This window comes from Limanda limanda, chromosome 16 (assembly GCF_963576545.1).
Source record: "Limanda limanda chromosome 16, fLimLim1.1, whole genome shotgun sequence".
NCBI lineage: Eukaryota > Metazoa > Chordata > Actinopteri > Pleuronectiformes > Pleuronectidae > Limanda > Limanda limanda.
This window is the reverse complement of record NC_083651.1, coordinates 6526248-6545669: the sequence shown is the minus strand read 5'-3', so window position 1 is coordinate 6545669 and position 19422 is coordinate 6526248. Positions and strand designations below refer to the sequence as shown.

The window sequence follows — 19422 nt, the reverse complement described above, 5'->3', positions numbered from 1 at the left end:
CAGGGGAGGACAAAGAGCAGATCTTGTTATCAGGCTTCAGTGGGCACATAATGGAGAATTTACATTCCCACTGCATCACATATATTTACCATAATAGAGCTGCAGCAATCACCCAAAGGCGTCCCCAGCAAACTGAATAGAACAGCTTGGCTTTCCCATATACACTCATGCTGGTTTAATGGAGCTCAGAAGTTACAGGACAACAAACAGTATACATCAACACACCACAGTGGCATGATCAGACACAGACAGGTCAGGGATCTGTGTCCACTGAGACTTCTCTCCTTCATCCTCTTCATTCTGGACAGTCATTTCCCTTTTTATACCTTTACTGAAAAGGTGAAATTTCGCATCTTACTTTTGTTTTTTTTAATTTAAAACCTGTATTATATCACTATGAATCATTGCACTGTACAATAACATGACTCAGACTTTATCTTTAATAACCAAAATTGGTTGGTTTTGAACTTCAATCAAGCTGCACCCAGATAAACACACACACAGACATCAGTCTCCTCAATGTGCCTTAGAATTGTGGATCCATCACAAAGATTTGTAATATATGTTAAAACTAGAATGACACTCAGTCAACAGTCGCCTTCAATTCAAGTAATAGTCACTTCTGTTACCTCTGCTTTTGGTCTCCCCCTCCTCTTCAGGGAAATAACTGATTTTTGGCTGCTTAATGCTGAGTTCATCAGCTCATCTTTAAAAATAATTAGTTCACTACCAACAACTACATGGTGCAGTGTTTTGTTCTGACCGCAACAATAAAAAGTTTTATAACCACCAGAATTCTGTATTGATTACATTTGGAGCCATTAAGTTAAATAAGGGGGAAATATATTTGCTGCTCTATAATAGATTAATCATTTTATGAGTTCATCTTCTGTCTTCTCATTATATTTTTCAAAAACAAGGAATTTACACTGGAAAGAACCAGAATCAACGTAACCCACTGACTGAAACTTCTTTTGTTCCAACAACAATAAAACTCAGAGACTGAACCTCAAATGACTTGTTCCTCAGTATTTTTAGAAAAATCTAAATATTTGTTTCTGTAGTGGCTGCTGCAATTGTGCTCCAGAGCTGCAGAAAATGATGCATTAGAGAACTTTATAATCATGGTCGGTCTACTTCCTTTCACTGGGCCCCGAGCAGGAGATCGGTAAACGTATCCACTCCAGGATTTGATAAATCAAACCTGACAAACAAGCAGTGACCCTGAAAATCATTCAGTTTGTCAAACTTCAGCTGCTTTCGCAGGCATTTTTATTGCAGCTTGAAGCTGCAAATGCGTTTTATCCATATGTTTCTGTTTCAAAGTGTAAAGAGTCAAAAAGTACATTTGAGTTTCACACATTTAATAAGTATTTTCCTCTAGGACGTCGATAACCATGAGAACAAGTCGAGTTGAGCCAGGAGGAAATTCTCAAACAACAACTTTAACTGATGCTTTACATCTTACATGACATTTGTTGGAAGGTAATAAGTTAATTAGCTGTATGATGCAGTCAGGTGCAGTCTCATACAAAATATTTTATACTTATTACTTAATGGCTGCAGAGGATAGATCATCTAAATTCAACACTAGAAATCTTTTTTCAGTGCAACAAACAGGCTGAAGTAAACTTGTGTTATATCTTATTATATATACATTATCTAACCTGTGACAGTAATGCACCTCTCTGTGTGCCCGAAGAAACAAGACCCACCTGAACATGTTGCTGAGGTGTCAGTGGTTCTGTGTGAACTCGCTAACATTTGCACAGCCCATTAAAACTGAATCACTAATGTGGCAAAATACCAATAAGAGGTCTGAGCTCGACAAATTATTATTTATATTTAAGATTAATTTCCTAACGAGGAATTGTGGTTTTGAAACGCTATTGAAAAAGAGAAGATCTTCACATTAAAGCTCACGTATTCAATATTTCTCTATACATCCACCTTAGAAAATGGATTGTGGGTATTTCAGATGGGATCATGTTGGAAGTACCCTGTGCTCTAAATGCAACTGGCAAATAAATAATTTAACTGGAACGTCAGGTGGATCAAGCACCCATCAAAAGTTTTTTTTATTGGATATCTTGACAATATCGAAACGTTAACCACACATGGGATGCAAAAGTCCAGGCAGGAATTTTCTGTCCTCCATCTACATACATGTTTTTATATTGAGAACAGAGTTAGCACCAAACCAAAATCCAGCTCTCAACACTTTCAGAGGACTGCAACCTTCTGCTCCGGGAGAATCCTGCTTGGCTCTGGGCCTCCAACATGGAGCGTCCACCTCAAAGCTTACTCACACCGCCCCACAGAGAGGCAGAAGGGTTTATCTCACTGTGGGCTTTACTCTGCTGGAAGCTGAGATCCAGAAAACATTAAGCACACAGCAAATATTTATCAAATATTTGTCCACCTTCAATTTGTCCCGTCATGCTATTTACAAATGGATTAAGGGGGATTTTCTGAGCTGGTGCCGATTCAATTTCCTGCCCAATCCCTACATGTCAAACTGGCATTCTTCCAAAGCGTCGCAACAGGCCTTGGTGTGTTCTGGATAACAGACAAAACACACAAAACACACAAACATGACGCAGCTCAGAGACACTTGTTGTGTCCAACGGATCGAGGGAAAGATTCGGGATAAAATGTAACTCCGCACAAGAGAACAACACTTTCCCCTGTTGATCAGTTATTTTTAGAGAGATGCAGAATTTCCTCCGATTGACAAGTTCAATCGGTGCATCTGCTAATAAAAGCAGTGGTTTGAAATATGACTAACTACAGATGAATAAAGGGATGGACCTGAACACACACTTGTTTCTCAGGTTTCCACATCAAGTACCTGCAGCAGGGGCTTTGTTTACACCACATCACGCATGTCTCTGCTGTCAAGTCACATGGGACAACAATGGCAGGAGACTTAATCATGAAACAGAGCTATATTTTTAGCGGCATTAACCCAGCGTATTAGGCCCGTGAAGGAGGGGGGAGGGGACGGTGGTTGGAGGGGCGGCCTCAGTGTCCCGCGGTGTTGCACATCCTCTGCCGCCGCCGCGTTAAGGCCCACGATCAGAGGACACGCCCCACCCTCCCACACTCACACGGCTGGTTATTTAGAAGAGGAGGGGAAGTGGAAACGCTAAAGTTTGTGTTGGAGCCGTGCCAGGACGGATTCAGGCCACCAGGACGAGCTCACTACAAAGAACTACTTTTGCTTTGATGGCTGAGAAGGTCTACTGTCATTGGTGACGAAAGCAAGCACAGATATGTCACTGCTCTTACGGTATCTGAGTAGATTTACAGTTTTCTGATTGTTTACACTATTTTAACTATAACCCTGACTCCTGGAGTTACCTGTCTCCTTGCACTGTGTACCCTGTACAACACTCCGCTCCATATACACTTACTTCACATCATATGTGATATGTGTTAATATAAACCATATTGATATTATATATTATTTTATACAATAATATTGTCTTTTGCACACTCTGTCTACATATTCTTACACTCATACTATATTATATTATCTATTGTATAGTCAAATACTTATACTTATACCTCTACTATATATCATATATTATATCATACTCTCTGTATAGTCTTTGTATATATAAGTCTATATACACATATTTATACATGTGTACATGTTATTATTATTATTATTATTATTATTATTATTATTATTATATTTACTATTATTATTATATATACTGTTGATGCCATTATTACTATATACTGCTATTATATTGGTATAATTACTTACTTAGTTATATTATATTCTATATATACTGTACTATTTTTATATACTGTCTAACAATAACATTACCATCATATCATCAGTACTATTACCATCATCTTGCCACTGCACCTTATCTACCTATTTATCTTGTGTTTATGTTTTTAATTCTTTCTACCTCAATATTTTTTATTTTATTGTATTGTATTGTATTTTATTGTATTCAAATATACCGGCTGCTATGACAACTTAATTTCCCGACGCGGATGAATAAAGTAATCTATCTATCTATATATCTATCTATCTATCTACTATCTATCTATCTATCTATCTATCTATCTATCTATCTATCTATCTATCTATCTATCTATCTATCTATCTATCTATCTATCTATCTATCTATCTATCTATCTATCTATCTATCTATCTATCTATCTATCTATCTATCTATCTATCTATCTATCTATCTATCTATCTATCTATCTATCTATCTATCTATCTATCTATCTATCTATCTATCTATCTATCTTACAGTGTACAGGCAAAACTACGAGGATGCACAAAAGATGATCAACCAGTTTTTCTTTTTCACTGAAATATGATTGACGCTCCCTGCATTTGACTGGAAGAGCACACAACTAATCTCTGTAAACTTTCTGAGTCCGTTTGAAATAAGGAAAAATGTCATGCAGGCGTAGAATGACACTTTGTTTTCTGCAGTACAGGTCCCTGCATGTGTCTCAGTTTATGATGGCCTCACCAGATAAACTGGAATTGGCTCCAACCACAGGCCAGTCTTATTACAAATGAATGTTGGAACTGTACTGTACAAATAAACTTTATGACAGAGACAACAGGATCAACTGTGTTTCATTCGTTGTAGGTAAAGTGTCCAGAAAACCAGCAATGAAAACCTAACAAATAATGGATGGACTTCTTCAGGTCTTTCAAACTACTTCCAAACTAATGCTCTGTCACTCTGTTCTGTTACAGAGTACAAAGGATGCATCAAAGGAACAAAACATACTCATATTACTTAAATGTACACCTGCATTAAAGATATAGTTGAATTTACAGCAGCTCTTGAAAATGGTAAAAAAGTCAAAATCCAACGATGTAGAAATAAAAGATTCCTCCCTCTGATCCGGATCCGATTTTTTTGTCCCACAACAGGAAAGTTAAAATAGAAACATCAATAGAAAAGTAATAAATAATTAGGCTACTAGAAACTAGAAAACTTGCCAATATATAATTATCATAATCATGCATACATGTATATTATTTTTGAATGAGGATAAAAAAGGAATCTGTTTGTTTCTATGAATACGTTTTCCCATCACACTGTTGCCAGGGAAACTGAATCACTTTGTTTTAAACCTGTCGTCTTGGCTCAGGTGTTAATCTTTACGGGAACATGGATCGCTAATCTGGAATAGCTGGATGCATCAGTAGTGGTAAATGACATCCACTATGTGTGTGTGTGTGTGTGCGTGTTTTTGTTTACAGTTTTGAGTTGTAAGAATCAACAAAAACAGACTGCATCCCGTTCATTTGCCTCGCGGCAGCACTAGCAGCCAATCACAGCGCAGCATGACTTGAACAAGTTGTCTGAAACGATGCTCAGAGTTGCCGTTTGCACTTCACTTCACGCACACGGAGCCACACACAGCCCTGTGCACGCATACAGCATGTGTGTGTGAGTGTGTTTGTGTGTTAATTATGCCAGCAGAGTGTGAATGGCAGCGAGTAAATATAGAAACTCCTTCAGCTCCCCCCCACCCTGTGAACGCTGCAGTAAATGAACACGCGATGCACACAAACCACCCCCAACATACACATGGATGCACGCAACACACACACACAGGCTCACATATAGAACATGAACACGCGGTCACTAATGCAGGGGGGAGTGCACGCACCCGCCGCTACTTTCGTTTCTCCTGAGTTTTTTTTCCTCTATCACATGGCTGCATATGTGCTTATGAGGGGGGGGATCCAGAGAGATGGGAGGAGGAGGAGGTGGTGAGGAGTGATGGGGTTTGGGCGGAGTAAGGTGGGGAGGGGTCACTCCTGATTACCAGGTTTTCCCTTCGATGGCCTGCATTCCTCTCAGAGCCGTATCGTGATCAGTGGGGCTGGGGGATGGGGGTTAAGCCCTGTAGGGGAGGGAGGGAGGGAGGGGAAGGACGGGTAGAGAGGGAGGGAGGAAGGGGACGGACAGATCGAGAGATGGAGGGAGGGAGGGGGGGGGTCGTCATGAAGGGATGACCCACTGCTGATCGTGTAGGACCCTGCAAAGCCCTGCCTTTCAATTGTGTCCGGATGGCCGACCTACAGGAAGCTGGGGGAGGGGGGACGCCGGAACTTCAAATGACAGAATCCTCGGCCTCCTCCTCCTCCTCCGGAGCCGGGCGGAGAGATGGGTATCATGTCCTGTCACAAGACTTTCACAGCAGCCACTCGCTTACGTAACCAATCCTAGAGCGGCAGTGACCACGACGGCCTATAGGAACACGGCAGCTCCTACAGACTGTTTCCAGCTGTGAGCCAATTCCATGCGTGCCATGTCATGCCAGCGGTGTATGGACATTAATTACATTAAATTGAGTTGCTCGGCCTTGTTTGCGCAGCCGTTCCCCCCCCCACTGAATTCAATTGAATGGATTGACATGAATACAGTTCATTCTCTGTTATTACGGACTCGATACAACACCAGTCGAGTGAGACGATTTGAAGGGAAACAAGCGACACAAGATGCATCTTGTTAGGAATTTCAAACTTTTAACCATAGGTTGTGTCTGAAAGAACTCTTAACAATAAAGATAGAAGTAGTTTTAGCTATATATTAGGCATTCATACAAATGATTTTAATAATAACCTTTCCTTCCTAGGGTTTAATCTACAAATTAAGAATTAATGTTTCACTAGTTCTCATTTCTATTAAAGCGTTATTCCCTCAGATTCATTAAACTCACATAGAGTTCCAAGAGCTGTCTGATAAGTCTCGAGGTTGGAGTCACAACGATGGTCAGTCTCACAGCTGTCCTGATAGGAGAGTCCAAGAGAGTTTGTTATGGCTCATATGCAGCAGCCGAGATGGCTGGAGCAAGACATTTTCTACTCAAGGCTAAATTACGAGACAACATCAGACTGTCAGGGTAGATAGAGTTGCCCTAGCAACGGGCAGAGTAGCGTAGGAGCATGACGGAGAGCTGCTGCTATGTCACTTCCTGGATTCGGTGACAAGAGGCGTGGGACTGCGGCTGGACCAATAAGGGAGATCCAAAGTGATTTGCGGTGACTCCCCTCCAAATATTCATAACCAATCACATCAAATCTACTGTTATAACTATACACGACCCCTGCTGTTCGGGGCCATTATTATCTTCCTACTGCTAACTTAATTAGCATAGGCTGTGATAATTGTCCATAGCTATGAATAACTCTTCATTGTATCTTTAAACAAAACATTTGATTGAACCAAAATCTTGGATCGGCTTCTCTCATATTATAGGATAAACCAACACGCCTTAACAATCTCCAGTTTAATTCCCATCACATTAGTCCACAGTCACTGTACATACCGGGTTCAGGAGTGAACAAAGCTGCTGTGCATTCTATTAGGAGCAGTGAAGGGTTTTTCATAATTCATTTTCCATATCTGCGGCCTGATCCAGCGGGAGTTGCATAATGCGTGAGCTGCGCAGGTCCATGTTTGCCATGTCTCTATTAATGGAAGGCGTCTCATGCTGATGCTTTTATAATAAAAAGAAAAGGTCCACCTTGAACCTGGAAACTAAAAAAAAAGAGAAGAAAGATGAATTTCTCCTCACTGTGCTTCACTGTCGATCAGGTCGATCGATGGTTTTTATACCATTATTCAAGAGGAAATGTTGAAATTTAAATCTCGATAGAAAAAATGCAAATGTTTAAGCAAAAATTGCCACAAAAGGGCCGAACTTCATGGAAACTGTCCTTTGTCCGACAGTACACAGTTTCGCTGTTGGCAGCTGGGATTGGTTCCATCGACACAACAACCCAGTAAGGATATGCAGTGTGATTACTGACTGAAAGAATGTGCATTAATGTAGGTAATTTAGAAAAAAACTATTACTACTACTAATATTCAACATGCGCTCAGACTAAAACTTACGATAACTTGTATGGCCTGTTGGGGGCAGCACAACCAGGTATTAACGTGGACATGTTATTATGTCAAACATTTTTTACAGCAGCATAAACGTCCATTTACACAACATTTAGTGATACTTGATTCATTTTAACCTGATTTCCCTTCTCTTACTGGCTCTGTTTAGGTCGCCACCTACTTCAGAGGGAAAAATGTGGCTTTTCACTTTTCATTGTACTGTTGACTATAAAATTTGGATTAAGTGCAATTAATTTAGTTCAAACCAAAAAACTTAAGCCTAACATATGTTTTAACAATGTATCATTAAATAAACTTTTATTTAAACCATCAATAAGTGTTTGTTTTTTCACCAGTTGTAGAGTTGTACAGGAACATAAGTCAACATTCAAACAGACACATATTTGAATCCTTCATTTGTATTTTATAGCTTACAGTTATGATTCCTGTCTTTTTGCTGTATCTTTCCTCTCACCCTCTAAAGCAGTAAATGGTTTGAATGTGAAAACCTACTTGACAATATTTCTACATCTGATCCTGATACAACGTGAGCATCAAACTCATTAGATCCATTTCAGTTTCTGGTAAAGCCTGGAACAATATGCGTCCGTCTGTCGGCACAAACAGCCGACACCAAACCACAGCAGAGTGAATCCTCTGCCGTCCACAGGGATTATTTCTCCTAATCTCCATCTATATTTACAATGAAGCGAAACTCAAAGAGCTGCAGTACACTTTAACAACAGTCCTGCTGCTATGATGAAAATCACAGGATTAATCATAATTTCATCTCCTGTCCACCGCAGGTTTAAACTCTATGAACTATGAAAGTACAGTGCTCGCTGAGGCTCCGAGCACAGAAGCGACCATCTGACGTGCGTCTGAGAGAGTGGCGGTTATGTAACGTCCGCCACGTGACGCGCAGGTTTGATTCTTGCTGCCTGCGCCTAAAACTCACAGACCCTTTCCAGAAAAGAGAGAGAGGAAGAAGAAGAAGGGATCTGGGGTGAATTAGGGGGCGCAGGAAAATGAAAAAATGGCTATCGAGCCATACGGCTGCAGGCGACGACTCTTCCAAGAAACCCAGGAGAGCTCTTATTGGCTTAGTTGTGTCATCCAGGATCTTGTCAGAGTTTCCTTCCACTATAAACAGCATAACAACTTCCCCACAGGACCAACCCTCACTGTGATCCATCTCGAATAATCGCTGCTCAAATGAAAATCGACAAGGCTGAAGAAAATGAACAACACTTTGAAAATGAGCTTGAAGAAAGGTTTTAGAGGAAATAGGGAAATACACGTTCAAGAAAAAACATGATGAACCAAACCTGTGTCATGTTAAAGCAGGAAATGTAACTGAGGGGAAGAATTAAAATTAAAACTGAAGAGCCTCTGCCAAGGCTGATCAGCCACTTTATTAATATAATGCATCAACATATATTGAGATCAGAAACACAGATAGAAATGTTCTGTAACTGCTCAGGCAAAATATACATTCTGTGATTTAAGGTGAGAGTATTTACTGTATGTTACCAACTGAATAAAAACAACCTATCTTAAAAAAATACTCAAAATCTGGATCGTTATACAAATCTGCATCAAATTTCTCTGAGCGATTCACAAAAATGTCAATGACACATTGTTAAAGAGAGTGAAAGAATAAATCTGCGCCCTGAATTGAATCTGCTCCAAAAGATAACGAGTTCTTCTTTGGCCCACGTCCTTCCCCCAAGTTTCAAGAAAATCAGTGATGTCATTTTTGTGTAATCATGTGGACTGAACCTGACCACAGCTGTTTCCTGCACAAGGTAATTGGTTCAGTCTTTCAGAATAATAAGTAAAACTAACAGCCTGAAGGCATTGAGAAGTTGTAATGATGATAACAAAGTATGTGTTGGAGTAAATGGACAAATAATTAGATTCTGTCACCATTCATGGTGTTGAGTGAACATATTCTACATCCTGGTTGTGCAAATGAGTCCAGATAATGTTGGAGCTGAATATCAGAATATATGAAATAAAGAAAAGCAGCAGATGCAAAATATGACGAAAATAGCGACAGAAAGCTATGACAAGAAACGTTGTCACAGCTGTCCCAGTTATGTTACATTCACTGTTTCTCTGTTGTTGTGTATCAGAGTAATAGTGCGAAACCTTATAAAGGCTCCATAGTGGCCACTTGAGGTAAAAAAATCATGAAAATGTAATTGGTGGCACTGGACGACTTACATTGTTTGAGTTTTCATGATAGTTCCATAAAACAAAGTGCTGCTCAGAGGGAAAATGTAACCCTAAATGTGACAATTTAATCAATCTGCGTTATATTTCAAACTAAATTTCTGCAAAATTCTAACCACAGTTTTACAGATGCGTCCATCAGGAGAAGTGTTTGTCATGTCAGACTTGTAAAACTCACGCCACACATGGATAAAGAGGAGCGAGCAGACTAATTCCAGTGAGCGTATCATTGATTCTCCACGGCTGATTATCTGTGACCAAACTGACACTGCTGGAAACCACCAGTAACGCGGCTGAGACCAAAGTCAAACTCCTGCAGAAGCTCATCCTCATCACACAGTGGTTTGATCCTTTAGTAGTTTATAAAGCACATGGCCTTGCACCACCTGTCAGGGGTGCTATTGGTTTAACCTCTGGTTCTTCTCTGTTAGCATTTTACCCGAAGCAGAACAAAAACATCTGGTGAGGCTGTGAACAAACTTCCAGAGGATCTGAGAGGAGCTGAAAATGTAAACAATTTTGAAAGATATAAAACCTGTCTCTTTATTTCGACTTTTATAGTTTTTTGTAATTTGTATGGCTTTTTATTATTTACACTGGTTAAATATATTTTTCTAAAACTGTATTTTCTTATATCTTTCTTTTTATTAATTATTCTGTCTTGTTTTATTAAAATGGTATAGTATTATTATGTTTATATTATTTAAAATGTATGAGTGCATTGTTTTCTAAATTAATTAATTCTTTCTTAACATTCTGTCAATCGCTTGTAAAGCACTTTGAACTGCAACTGATTTGATTGAAAGGTGCTGTATAAAGTTAGATTGATTGATTCATTGATTGAGTGAAGCTCCTGCCGCAATTTTCTGTCCGAGTCCGACCTGAGCCTGATGTTTTCCCCAATTACAGACACATAAACTCAACCAGGCAACCGGACCTGAACTTGAATTTCATACCCCACCTGAACCTGGTCTGAGTTCTCCCCATGGCCCAGATGGGCTCGGGCGGATCCACTCTCTATTGAACATATTTCACTCATGAGTGAGAGCAGAATACGACCGAGTGGTGCTTCACACCCAGTGAAGATTGGGCGTTTGGTTTTAGCGCGGTGACGCCCCTCTCTTCAGACTGGCTGAGAGGGACGAGCCCACTGTGGCTCCAGACAATAACAAAGATGGCAGCTGGATAATACTGGCAGCTAGATTAACCGGATTCTCTTAGGGTCTGTGTTCAACTCCCGCATTATATTCAGTTGCACTCACGGCTACAGTGGTGGAGTCCCTGGGTGCAACAAACCTTGAGTATGAACCGTTACTGTAATGACATATTCAGGAAGAAAAAGCTCAATGCAAGGCAAATCTAATGCATTTTAATACTTAATGAAGTCGGGCCTGTGTGAGCGTTTAAAAGTTCTTCTAAACATGCAAACACAGCAGCCGCAGCGGAGTGTTGAAGCAGTGGGAACGTTCCCAGAGTGAGCTGGAGCTAAGTCATCGCTCACTTTCAGATGCCTCTGACATGCAGGATTCGCGATGTTTACATACAACAAATTATGGCGAACCACAGAGGCGGACGCAAGGGTCGGGCCCTCGGGGTCCACGGAGCTTTCTCTCCGAGGAGCTGCCCCCTAATGTAAGAGCCCTGAGCTCGTTAATTACTTAGAGAGTGCGTCCAGGAAGTAGGCTAATGCCATTAGACAAGAGGGTTTGTCTATAGGCTACACTTTGACCTATGGCAACTGACATCCACTATCAATAATTCACTCTGACAGGTTGAATAATTCCATACATTACAGAGGGGGAAAAATAAATGCAAATCTAGTTGTGGCTCTGAAACGTATGGAGAAATGAATCTGATGAACGTTGCGTTTCTTCAGGAGCCTCCAGGTGTACACAACAAGGCAACATGCACACAAACACACGGGCAATACCGAAATATGCAAAGCATTTGGTAAATCCAAGGAAAACACTCGGCTCACTGGCTCTGTGTCCAGTCCTTTTACCCCAAACAGCCATTTCCAAAAGTCGCTGCCTTAAACAAACATTGTTCTGCCTCCATTTCATAAATTCTTTAAACTCGAGGGTTTCTCTGAATAATTCATGCATCAAGAGCATCTGACGGCCGCATTGCAGCATTCTCTCTGAAAGATCATCGCCTAAAATAACAATGCCTCCGCTCCGCATAGTAGAGAAAACTGTACACATTCATCCGCTGGCATGCAACTCCTCCCGATGCTTCGGCGTACGCTTTTAATGGACGCCGAGGAGAGCGCCACATCCTCATTTTCGTCACAGACGCGGGTCACGATGAAATATTGAGGGTTTCTCCGTGCTATGAAATCATCTGGATGAGGCGGTGGCTGTTTTTTTCTCTCTCTCTCTGCGGTGGTCTCCACAGCGGTGAGTGATGAGATGAACCGTGAGATGTTGGCCAACACATCCGGCAGAAATACAAGAGCAAGCGAGCGACGTGACTCGTGGTGGCGTTCTTGTAATGGCTGCAGGGACCAGAACGTTTATAGAAACAGATGCTGCGTTAAACTGCTACTTCCTGTTCCTCCTTCTCTTCATATTATGAACGTGCAGATCTGCCGAAAGGTGCTAATGAGATGTTGGGCTTTGAATTTGTTTAATAGAGTGGCGGTGAATTACTTCATTTCATTCAATGAGAATGAGCTGGAGGAGAGATACTTTTAGCTGATCTTCATCAAGTGAAAATCAATTGCACCATGAAGGCCTATCAGATCAGAGACTGTTCCGCCTGAGAAGATGAGGGGATTAAATCTTTTGTCAATATTTTAGTTTGACTGTTAATAAAGATCCAGGAGTCAAAATATCCTATACTGCAGCCTGCCAACAGGGGGCAATTGAGACACTTTGGCTTCACCTTCGTGAGGCCATGGTGTCGTCCATCTTTATTTCCAACGGTTTAAACAGGCTATAAGTTTGTTGTTTGACCCGGCCAGATCACCATCTAACTAACTTGGATAACCTCGGCCATGTTTACAAAGTTAGAACCAATACGAAGTTTTTCCTACTGACATGAGGGAGGAGCTACACCTTCATTAAGGGGAGCAGATGTGTCGAAATTCACCTCCGGATTACTTGCTTTCCCATGACTATTATTCTGGTCCTTTAATTTTCATATTCTCACATAAATAAAAGTCAACTGCAGATTTTCTATCTATCAAGCAATTGAAAAGACCTAAAGCTGCCATTATGTTTCTCCAGTGTGTATCATCTTCAGTCCACAAAGACTAATTTAACATCATAACTCCAGATATATATTCTTAAAAACACTTGACTGGTCCGACTCTAATAACAGCAGCAGCTTGTCTAGACAAATGAAATGAACCACATGACATGAACCTGCTGCTGCTGCTGTTATGAAGCTGGATTTTCAGGCATCGCATTATCACAGCAATATTTCGAATAAGGTCTTTTTTATTTACGGAGCAGATGAGAACTGCTGAGACTGTGTCTCAGTTTGTATTTGATATAGTTTGACTTACACTGTTCAATAAAGTCATTGCTGTTGGTCAAGAAACCGTTGATCTCGAATCTCTTTTTTGCTGCTTTTCTAAAAGAAAAATGTAAAAAACGTTGCTCAAGCATCACGTTGCCATGGCGACAGTTTCCCCCTCCATCTGAGCGCCGGCCATAAAACTCATTAATTTGATATTGATCCTCTGAGTTTCTCAGCAGACGACACGATTTCCAAAAACTGTGCCACCAATTGGAAACATGTTTATGTGACAGATGAGATAATTGCTCTCCATGTCAGAGTTGTTATGTAAAACAGTCGACCAGAGCCAGACAGAGATGTTTTTACTGGCTGATGTCACAGTCAAGTTCATGACAGTGCCGAGCTGCGAGTTCAAATCAGTTACTAGTGCTGAAGAGTTACCAGTGAAGAAGTTCTTGGCGCGAAGGTAGCTGACACTGAGGCGGAGGATGGAGAGCTTGTCCAGACTGGCGGTGACCTCTTCAGGGAAAGGCAGCAGGCTGGCCAGCCGCTCCAGCTCGCCATTCAGCCGGTCTCTGTGCCGTTTGGACGGGTTGGATTTGGCCCCTTCGGTCGGCGGCTGCTTCACCCTGAGGGATGACGTCAAAGAAAGAACGTTAGTGGTCATTCAAAGGCCCCAAACAACGACAGAGAGAGAGAGAGAGAGAGAGAGAGAGAGAGAGAGAGAGAGAGAGAGAGAGAGAGAGAGAGAGAGAGAGAGAGAGAGAGAGAGAGAGAGAGAGAGAGAGAGAGAGAGAGAGAGAGACTTCTGGACAGTTATTTGGAGAAGCATAACAAAGTTAGAGATTATAACAATTTGGTGGTACAATATTAATTTGGGATTGGAACAATAAATCCCAGGATTATAGAGAATATATTTTGAGACCAGTATCCTAAATATTGGGATTAAAAAAACACATTTTACCGAATTATCCCAGAGGTTCTGGAACTTGAACATAAAACTTTACAAAAGGCATATTTTTAAGGTCATAATAACCTTTTAGTTTTTTGCACTTTAAGAATGATACAAAACTACTGCTAATTAAAAAATTATTATTTATAAATCTAGTATTTGTTTTTGCTGTGTTTGCTTTTTTGATGGTGTGAAATTATCACACACAACAAATATATTATACACGTTATATACCCTTTCAACAGTTTTTCCAAAAAACAGCAAATGTGTCAAAATGAAATTTGTGAAAAATGTGTGAAAGTGATGCAAAACAATTTAATTTAAACATTTTTCCCACAATAAAAATGATCATATTTATAGCAGATTAAAAAGCAGGACCAACAATAATAATGATACATTTTACTACAATAAGTTTTCTTAGTGTTAGAGTCAGACTTTAGAAATATTGAATATACAAAATTATTTCCATACAAAACCAATTTCATCCAAACCTGGCGGATGGATGGGCATGGGTCTGAGAGGAACTACATTTTGGTGCGGATCCAGATTAACAGACGGATCCTGGATTTCTTCTTCAATTATTAAACCTTTCTTATCTTTTTAAGGAAATAATGCACAGATCCCAATTTTTTTTAAGTTTCAGCAAGTATACTGGGCTGATATATTGATGAATTTCTGCAATTTGATGTGGATTCAAATAAAAACCTGAATCTAATAGATTTTAATATTTTTAAGGGGGCATCTTATCTCAGCCTCTGTGAGTTAGAAATAGAAACCAGAGTCCCACTGATTTGGATGTTTTGCGGCCGATATCAATATTAGAGAGTACAATCTTTTCAAACCAATACATTTGCCGATACATTTACATATTTATTAAATATGGCAATGATTCCTTAGATGTCTGTATGAAACTCCGATGACTTCCATCCCTCACCCGAAAATCTGCAGCAATGGCTGAGGGAAGATCATCCTGCCCACTGTGCTCAACTCCAGCTACCCTCATCCTCACTGGTTGTAAAATGAGTCTCAGGCAGGTATACATGAACGTGGAGACACAACCAGGTACTCTAATGTCTTACAGCAACAATTGAGACAAAGAGAAATGCTGCCCATGCCTCACCATCCAAAACATTGAACGCTGTTCATAGAACCACATTTGTCTGCGAGGGGTATTCAGACATGGCCTTGCCATCTGGGGATTCACAGTTTTTGCGCCAGACCATAAAAGAAGCATCACACAATGCAGAACGCCGCAGCTGATGATCCTGGATCAGGAGGAAAGACCAAGACTGGGCCCTGAGATGAAACACCTGAAACACCCCAGGAGTACCTGCTAATATCTACTGGTAGTTGGTAACTTAATTTTTGCAGAAGACCATGTCAACAAAACATCAACTTGTGGTAGCCATTAATTAGTGCAGTAGAACAAAAAAAGGATATTCTCCCTTTTCCTATATGTTCTAAAATTATAAATTAATGTTACTGAGGCCTGATATTTAACAGTTTAACCAGTTTATTATAAATATGTATAAATAAAAATAAAACACATATAAGGCCAAATATAGAACTTGAATTAAGAAAACTTCAACTTTGACTGTTTTAGACGTGTAAAGAAACACAGAGGACATATTTTGTGTTTTATATTTCTACTCATAGAACGATAGGATGGTTTCGGCCCTCAACTAAGAGTCATTCCTGTTTTGTTATTGTGTGCGGCCCATCAATTTTTTGTGTCAGTGCTTCATGATGGGTTCACCGAATTTTACAAATATTTCTACTCAAATAGAGAAGCGATGCGAGTTGACAGTTTACAGTGCGGCTGCCATGACTGTTCCTCACTCACACACACTGACACTGTCACATATCATCACTGTGCACGACTCTGGACGGATGGAGGGATGTTTACACGTCAGCTCTGACTGCACCTGAACTCATGCTGCTCTTTCTGGACTGTTGACTGACACAATAAATATATTTGTCATCATCAATTATAACCATTTTTCTTTTTGGATTTATAATTTTCACACAATCACATGAAATAATTTCTATACATTCAGAGCTGCTTGATCAATTTTTAATCAATAATCTAAAAATACAACATCTCGGACCAGTTGGACGTGATTCCTTTCATCCTGATGATAATTTGTCATAATTTTATAATTTACATGTTTACATTAAATAAAACATATTAAATCTTCATAAAGGAGAAAATTGGAACCAGTCATAACCAGATTATTCAAATAATTAATCCATATATTTATAAGTGTTTATGTATTAATATTTGATTTGATAGGGTCTGTGCTTATTGATCAAAAGAAAGTATAATGGGAATGAGCTTGAGTTAGCTTTAATGTAATTTTCATTTAGTTCTTCAAAGATTAATAAAATTAAAACATTATTAAATAAATCAAATGTGTGTGTGTTTGTGTGTGTGTGTGTGTGTGTGTGTGTCACATTTTCTTCATCTTAGCGTCATAGTCTTGAGTCTCAGCACCATCTGCAGCAGAGGCCTCAACCTAAACCTCCTGTTATTATGTACATTGTACTCTAAATATACATAGTTTATATATATAAAAAAACTATAATCTATATTTTGTATACTTTTGTCCTTTCAAATCTTTTATAGTGTGATGCCTTGCTGCTGTAACACAGGAATTTCCCAGTTTAATATCTATAAAATCGATCAATCTATCCATCTGTCTATTTAAATATCTATATATTCATCTTCCTATCTGTCTGTCAAGCTCAAATTTCCTCCATCACATCAGTTGTGTGGAAACATTTATGATTATTTAATGAGTGAAGCATAAATCTGCAGTAGTTTCATTTCTCAAAACGGACAGAGCAACTGTATTTATATCGATGCAGCAGGTCTTGGATCATAAACAAAGTCTGATTCAGTTTGAAGATTTTTGCCAAAAATACGAAGCTTTGAATTCATCGTCTATTTGCATTATACTTCTCGTATTTCTGAAATATTGGCAGAGAAATTAGGTCATCGACTAAGATGTTGCACCAAAACGGCTGCAAATGAGAAAAAGATTAAATGCTGTGTCTTTACTTTGCATATATTCACCATCACAGCGGAGGATTTAATATAAATGTTTATTCTAAGGGGGAAAAGGCGATTATTGTTATGGTTGAGCAAGGGCCTGTTTTTATGATATTTAGCATTTACCGGGTTTTTGGTCAATAACGAATAATAAAATGTACAAACACAACAAATAAACATTAATGATCCCAAACCGTTTAAACCGCCTGACGAGAAAAACAGAAAACTTCGGTCTGATCCTCTGAAGGGCGTTTTGACAGAAAATGGCGCAACACGGAGCATGAGCCAGTGAGTCCGTGTCATTGAAATTAAATAGAATATAAATAATAACGATGAGATGTGATTCTGAGTTATTTTCCCTTTGTTCATTCGTCAGAAACTGTAACATAAAGAAAATCAGAGGGAGAAGTGTTGGAGGTTAAAATCATTCTGCTGCTGCAGGCCTACAATAATCCTCAGGCTTTAAACCACCAACATACACACACACACACACACACACACACACACACACACACACACACACACACACACACACACACACACACACACACACACACACACGCACACACACGCACACACACGCACACACACACACACACACTCACACACACACACACACACACGCACACACACACACACACACACACACACACACACACACACACACACACACACACAAACAGGAAACATACGAGGAATGAATACACAATTTAACATTTTAAATCCAACTTGAAAACAAAACCATTCGAATTTAAATCAGATTTTTAATTCTCATAAGAAGCCGTTTTGTCTTTCCTGGAACTTTTTAGACTTTTTTTTAACGATTATTATTTTAACTGGTGGTTAAATGACAGTTTATGTTAATGCTCAGTTCTATTCATAATAATTATATTAGAATTAAATAGGACTTACGCTCTCTGGACCGGTTTTCTCCTCTTGCGTCCTGCATACATGACGCTGCTCTTATATAAGCCTCTGACGAATCTCCTCAAACACACTGAGCCTCGTCTACATGTAAAAAATCAGCTGTAATCCTTCAGATCAACACTGGAAACACATTGTTCAGTAGAGTCAAATAAAATAAAAATAAAGGCAGCGCAGGAGGAGCAGGTCTTCTTCTGCTCGGCCTGGTTTTTACGCGTCAATTCACTTCGGAATTAAATCAAAATCTGGAACAAGTGTCGTATCAGGATTAAATCCACTGGAAACAGAAACGATGGAGAGAAACAGACTCGTGTGTTTCCATCAGCTCCAACATCAACTCGCTCCAAGTCCAGAGATGTTGTGTTTTCATCCTGAGGAGAAACAAGAGAGAAGAAGATGCGGAATCTGCGCGTAAATGCTCCTCATCCTCCCTGCGCTGTTTTAACGCAACGAAACAAGTGGGAAATCTGTCAGAGAAACGTTCATCAGATTCTACATTTTATCTTCTGTTATAGCGGAGCTCCGCAATTAGCGCAAACACACGAGCCCGAGAGGAGGAGGGTGGGAGAGCGGGGGCGCGCATTCCACTGGCGGGCACGCCCGACACAGATTTCTAGCGGGGCGCGCGCCCCGGAATCGTCTTATGTAGGTTCAGGGTAGAGCGGGCACGAGTAGGGTGCGCGGGCACGTTGGAGAGTCTCCTAGAAACACAGGCCGGGCGGGTTCACGCGTGCGCCCTCCCGAGCCGGGCCTATCGTCCAATCAGCGCGCAGCGGAGAGAAGGAGGTTTATGTTGAGCCGCAGCTGAATGTGGGTCAGAGGTGAGAGTGTTAAATAATGTAGGTGAGGACAGAGAGAGGAGGAGGTGAGGAAGGTGAGGACAGTGGGAGGAGAGC

At 40.1% G+C, this 19422-nt stretch overlaps 1 protein-coding gene across 1 annotated transcript in view; it reads right to left on the bottom strand.

Annotated features, from left to right (window-relative positions):
* LOC133021707 (aryl hydrocarbon receptor-like) overlaps nt 1-19070 on the bottom strand; it is a 43615-nt gene extending 24545 nt beyond the window's left edge. The window contains exons 1-2 of the mRNA XM_061088669.1: nt 18515-19070; nt 14040-14227 (exon numbers count right to left, since the gene is read on the bottom strand). Coding sequence (XP_060944652.1) covers nt 14040-14227; nt 18515-18555 — 229 coding nt within the window. The 5' untranslated portion in view covers nt 18556-19070. The remainder of the gene's footprint in view (nt 1-14039; nt 14228-18514) is intronic.
* Nucleotides 19071-19422: the final 352 nt, after the last annotated feature.